The following is a 6324-nucleotide window of genomic DNA, read 5'->3' on the forward strand; positions in this document are numbered from 1 at the left end:
GGTTGACTGAGGTTGACTGAGGTGGACTGAGGTGGTTTGAGGTGGACTGAGGAGGTGTGAGGTGGACTGAGGAGGTCTGGGCTGGTCTGAGGAGGTCTGAGGTGGACTGAGGAGGTGTGAGGTGGACTGAGGAGGTCTGGGCTGGTCTGAGGAGGTCTGAGGTGGACTGAGGAGGTCTTCTGAGGACTCGGTGAGTCCACGTTCAGTAAAGGAGCTCCAGGAGATGATGTAATCTGGGTTCCTCTCCTGTTCCTCAGAGACTCTTCATCCCTCAGAATGAAGACAGGAACAGGAAGTCCGAGTCACTGCAACACGTCCTGGGTTCAGGGACAGGTCTAAAGGGACATTCCGGCCATTCTGGACGCGGTTCCGTGGGACGGTTTCTAAGAGTTCAGCTCCATCTAAATTATTCCACATATCTGAGATTTACAGCCTCTGTTCTTCACTTTCCTGTGAACAAAAATTCATTTTTAATAAAACTCTTCCCAGAGTATATTTTTGGCTGCTTCATCGCCTAAAAACCAGAACAAAAATAGATCCGTTTTATAATTTATAACTTTTATATAATAGTTTTCAGCCATTCTGTATTGTTGGAGCCTCACTCCGTCCTGACTCACTGACTGTCAATCACAGAGTGAAACATTTTAAAGCCTTAAATAATAAGAATTTTTATTTTTTAGTCATAAAAACGTTCTGTTGGTTCACATGGAGGGGGCGGGGCTTAAATGTTGTCCTGCAGGCGGCCACCAGGGGGCGCCTGTTTCTGGAGCTATAACCTGCATCAATGATATTAAACGTGTTTATTTTATTTAAATAATGTGAGGATGGAGAGAAGTCTGAGCTGCAGCTGGAATAATGTTTCATGTCAGATCTTCAGCTGTGGACATTTTTATTTCAGTTTGGTTTGGATGAATCGTATTTGTTTGGAGCTCATCGTGGGAATGTTGGCCAGGCTTTAAATACAGAACTTAAATTTAACTTTAACTGGTTTAACTCGGAGTTATGAAGGTGTTTTTTATTTTGCTCTGAGCTGAAAACCAACGAAGGACTGAAGAGAAGATCCTCTGTGACTCCGAGTTTCTGCTCGAGTGGAAATCCTCTCCAAACGCAACAGAGCCACCATTGTTCCAACTATGGTGGTGATGACAGCTTTGCACACACACACACACACACGCTCACATGAAAGCAGCCATTAGAGCGAGCGCTGCAGTCACACGAAGGAGCTCGTCTCCACAGGAACTGAGCCGAGTGACGAAGAACAACAACAGCAGCAGCTTTGGGAGAGTCGGCACGTCTCCATGGCAACAGCGTGACCCACATCCACGCCGTCCAAGAGGCAGGATGAGAAACAACATGTCCTGGGGCTGAGGAGGCTCGCGACAAACATCATCATCATCATCATCATCATCATCACCAGGACACTAATCCGTCCCTGCTGGAAGTGATGACATCACAATATGATGACATCACAATCTGAACACATGAACATCACAAAAAGATGCTTTTAACTCTTCATAGGTTCTAGTTTCAGTCATCAAGCTGTTTATTACAGTCAGAAGCTGCTTTCAGGGTTTCATTTTACTACAAGCTATTAGCCTGTTAGCTTAAAGCTAACAGTTTACTAAACATTAAACTGTTAGCTTAAGGCTAACAGGCTAACAGTTTAACACCAAGCTGTTAGCCTGTTAGCCTGTTAGCCTGTAGCCAACTCTCTGAAAGACTCCCTTTTATAGGAGCTGTTTCCCCTAAAGTTAACATTGGATTTTTGTTCTTTTTTGCACTTTTTATTATTTTTTTCAGATCACATCATGGATCACCTCTCATCCATGGCCCTGTGGTTGATGTTTGGTAGATTTGTGGTAAATTTGGATCATTATTTGCTGCTTGATGATTCCGTCCTTGTAATAAAACCATTAAATGAGTACAGCTGTAATTACCACTTTCAAAGGTACAGGTTAATTAGATTCAAAGGTTAGAGTTAGGGAGGAAAAGCAAATATTTTAGATGAATAAATAAAGGAGTTTGTCTGTTTCTGTTTAAATAAAAAAGCATAATTAACCCTTTAAATCCTTTTCTCATGAGGCGAGTCGATGTGTTTTTGTTCTTTTTTCCGTCTTTCAGAGGTACAGATCAAAGTTCAGGTGTTTGACAACAGCGACCTGTCGCCGCTGGCGGACGCTCAGGTGGACGTTCAGGGGAACCAGACGCTGCTGGCGTCGAGTCGAGCCGGGCGCGATGGCGTGGTGAGAGTCACCTTCCTGTACCCGGCGGGGTCATGGGTCATCATCACAGCCTCCAAACAGGATTACATCACCAACTCCGTGCCCTGGCACTCCAGCCGCATCCCACGTAGGTCCACCGGCCTCAGATGTTCTGGACTCGGGTCGGTTCTGCTTTTGGTACCGTCTGTAGTTGGATGTAGTCTGAGTCCAGTTTGTTGTCTCTGAAGCGTTATTGGTCCTTTCAGCCGTTAAAGTGGCCTAAAATTAAAACTTTGTGTTTGTTTAACTTCAGAAACAGCCGAAGGGACTGAAAATATCCTGAAAAGATCTTTGTTTACACTGAGCGCGTACCCGCATTTCAGATCAGATCCATTCGATGGAGTTCAGGTTAACCTGCTTCATGTTTACAGTTTCTACTGAAAACTACAGTCAGACTTTTTGTCTTCCTAAGTTCTCTAAACAACTTTAAACAGAAGTGAAATAAGATTGAAAGGTCCTGACTCAGGCGTGAATTAGTTTGATTTAATTGTTATGAAATAAACATTTGCAGTTTCAGTAGAAACTGGAGAAATGTTCTTTTTTTTCTGAACAGTAAAAGTTTGACTGAATTCATCTTAATTCAAAGACAAATATTATTATTATTATTTTGTTCTCCTTGTCTGACTTCAGGATATTTGATGTAACGTTTCCTGTTTCTTTGAGGTGAAAAGTAAAAACTCTGAGGTTTTGTTTCTCCTCCTGTGGACCCTTTCAGTGTACGCCTCGGTCAGCCTGTACCTCCTCGCCGAGAGGCCGGGAACGCTCATCCTGTACTCCGACGTCCTGCAGGTTCTGTCCGGGTCACCAGGTGAGCTCAGACCCTCTGAAGACCCGCAGCCTGGACCGGGTTTTGCCTTTTTGCTGCAACTCCTCACGGCTCTCTGTCTGTTTCAGGGGCTCGGAACCAGCCGCTGGTCCAGCTCCAGAGGAAGTCTATCCAGATGCCTCCCGACTCCAACTACACGGCGCTGTCGGCGTCCCTCACCACGGCCCGGAGTCAGTATGAGATCGGAGGCTTCCCGTTCCTCCTGGGCCGGGAGACCAACAGCTCAGGTCTGCGTCTGAGCACTGCACGGTCTGACCTTCAGGGTGAAGCTGTCTTAAATGTCTCCTCTTGTGAATAATCTTCCTCTCTGTAGAACGATGGAAATGACCTTCGACCCTTCCCAGGTTGATTCTCTGAGGTCATTGCTGATGTCTTTCCGCCCTGGCGTTGTGTTAACTCACACCTGGAGCTCCAGAGCAGCATAACCTGCTGATCCTGGACCAGTTTTTGAATCATAACTTTAACTTTTTGTGTCATAAACAACGATTTGGTGGAATCTGTTTGTTTTTGGTCTTTTGAGGTCAGAACTGAACCCCGTTCGAACCTGATGAAGAGCAGATCGGGTTGATTTTGTCCTGACATGTAAAGATGTGATGAAATCAGGACTCTGATGTCGGAGATGTTTCCCCTTCAGGCGCAGAAACCGGGTGGACGGACCTGACGGCTCTCGCTGTCATCAGCGTCCAGCTCTTTGACAAAGATGGTGGCGCGATCAAGGTCTCCGATCCGATCCACGTCTCTGTGCCGCTGCCGTCCGACACCCGGAACAGGATGGCCACGAGCGTACCTGCTTGGCTGTATCAGCCGAAGACGGGTAAGGAAGACCCATGAATCATAGATGCTGACAGGAGGTTACATAACCCTCCTGAAATAGAAACACTGTTTCAGACCGAAGACACGAAACTTCAGATGGATTTAAAGCTTTACATGTTTAATAATGAAGGTTGTGTTTGTTCCTTCCAGGACTGTGGGTTCGGAACGGGACGGGCTACATCAAAAAGGACGGGACACAGTTCGTGTGGAACGTTGTGGTTCCTCAGATGGGATACTGGTTAGCTGCCTTTCCTTCATCTTCAGGTACTTCATCCTCAGTCCTGCTGCTAAAACACAGAAACAAACTGTTTTAACATCAAAAACTAACATTGTTAATCATCCTGAATCTGCAAACTGAAAGCCCTCTGCCTGCTGTTAAAAAAGGGAACTATAGCTTTAAAAAGCTTCAGTTAATGTGATGTGATTCAGGTGCAAACAGGTTTTTCTGATAAAGTTTGTGCCTCTCTGGTTTATAAATAATGGAACATTTTGCAGGTTTCGGTCTGTCCTATCCCGGCCTGAGGGACATCACCACCTACCACACCTTGTTCCTGCTCTCCATCCTGGGTTCTCTGGCCCTGCTGGTCCTCATCCTGCTCTGCGTGCTGCTCTACTACTGCAGGTCTCACTTTTAGGTTTTCACTAACAGGAACGAAACTGGATCTGCTGAGAGACGTTTGTTTGAAAGCTGATCTGTTTGCCTTCCAGGCGAAGGTGTTTGAAGCCTCGCCGGCACCAAGGAAAACCCCACGCATCCAACCTAAACGGAGCCAAGAGAGACCAGGGTACGTCTACTTCACGTCTGAATCTGATCTGCGGAGGCCATGTTGAGTCGGGACCTTCCAACGACAAATCGGACCTGTCCCCATCTCGAGACTACCAGAGTTCCAGGGAGGACCTAACTAAGCATGTTCCGGCCCACATGCTGCGACACGGGAAGGGAAAAAACGCTTCAGGCTCCCAGCGGGGAGAGAGCTTCCCCATGAAGGTCACTCGAGCTACGGAGACCAACAACCTGGACAACCCCTTACTGCACGAAGACTACAACCGCAGCTACAGCCCCAAGGAGGGCAAAGAATCGGAGTACCACAGACATCACAACGCCAACGACAATCGAGGATACTCGTCCGATCCGCCATCCCCGCCTCGCTTTCAGGGCTACGTGCCGAGTCAGTCAGACAAACCTCCAGAGTATTCAGCTGCGGCGGCAGACAGCCTCGCCAGACCCACCTCCCTGAACACCCAGCCGGGTCAGATCATCTTCTGCAGCTCTATCGACCAGATGAAGGAGAACATGTACCGCAGCATGGTGCCCACCCTGGTCATCCCGGCTCACTACATGCGCCTGCCGTCTGAGTTCGCTGCCAAGGACGGTAAGGAGCAGAAGGACCAGGACAAAGACGGGACGCAGATGGGAGGGGGCCAGCAGCATCACCACCAGAAGCAAGCCCAGCAGCAGCAAGGCGGATCCCAGGGCGACGACTCGGAGGAGCCAAGCTGGGCGTCCGACTCCTCCGGCGGAGCGGTGACCATCCCCGTGCTCTTCAACGACTCCACCATGGCTCAGATGAACGGGGAGCTGCAGGCTCTGACGGAGAAGAAGCTGCTGGAGCTGGGTGTGAAACAGCACCCGCGGGCCTGGTTCATCTCCCTGGATGGACGGGCCAACGCCCACGTCCGCCACTCCTACATTGACGTCAGCAACGACCTCAGTGGCGGCGGCGGATTTGGAGGCGGCTTGAGTAGCGCCCAACGAGACGTCAACCTCGAGCCACCTCTCGAGTCCCAAGAGAGGAAACTGGCTGCCAACCGGAAGGGGAAGGATGAGCGCTGGGGGTCGGGAGGTCGGAAGGGTCACGGTGTCAGCAGCGGCGGCGGGAAGAATTACTCCAAGCTGGCCTACCAGGACCACAGCGAGCCCAGCAGCAGTGAGGGACGCCCGGTGTCCCCGGAGGAGAATTCCCTCACCCCCCTGCTGGACGAAGGACCGTCTTCACGTGGGTCCACCATCACCAGGAGGGGGCGCAGCAGAGGAAACAGCAGCCGCAGCAGCAACAGCGAGAACCGCCGCGACTCCATGACCAGTCCCGAAGACGACCCCGACGACAAAGACGAGAACAAGAAGAGTCCGTGGCAGAAGATCGAGGACAGACCTCTCATGGTCTTCCACCCCAGGAAGTAACTTACAGGACACTGGACCTGAACCAGGTCCTTTCAAGAACTGAAGAAAGATCCCAATAAGCACAACCTCTGCTTCACCGGCCCGTCTCCACCGGCCCATCTCCACCGGCCCGTCTCCACCGGCCCATCTCCACCGGCCCGTCTCCACCGGCCCGTCTCCACCGGCTCGTCTCCACTGGCCCGTCTCCACCGGCCCGTCTCCACCGGCCTCCAATGGACCGTCTTCACTGGCCCGTCTCCACT

General features: G+C 50.0%; 1 protein-coding gene across 1 annotated transcript in view; it reads left to right on the top strand.

Moving 5' to 3' along the window:
* Positions 1-6318, top strand: part of LOC108243121 (protein FAM171A2) — an 8021-nt gene extending 1703 nt beyond the window's left edge. Inside the window, exons 2-8 of the mRNA XM_017428370.3 lie at positions 2122-2349; positions 2977-3069; positions 3156-3314; positions 3722-3901; positions 4051-4164; positions 4396-4522; positions 4609-6318. Coding sequence (XP_017283859.1) covers positions 2122-2349; positions 2977-3069; positions 3156-3314; positions 3722-3901; positions 4051-4164; positions 4396-4522; positions 4609-6082 — 2375 coding nt within the window. The 3' untranslated portion in view covers positions 6083-6318. The remainder of the gene's footprint in view (positions 1-2121; positions 2350-2976; positions 3070-3155; positions 3315-3721; positions 3902-4050; positions 4165-4395; positions 4523-4608) is intronic.
* The last annotated feature ends 6 nt before the right edge of the window (positions 6319-6324 follow it).

Source organism: Kryptolebias marmoratus, linkage group LG17 (genome assembly GCF_001649575.2).
Source record: "Kryptolebias marmoratus isolate JLee-2015 linkage group LG17, ASM164957v2, whole genome shotgun sequence".
In the NCBI taxonomy this organism is placed as follows: Eukaryota; Metazoa; Chordata; class Actinopteri; order Cyprinodontiformes; family Rivulidae; genus Kryptolebias; species Kryptolebias marmoratus.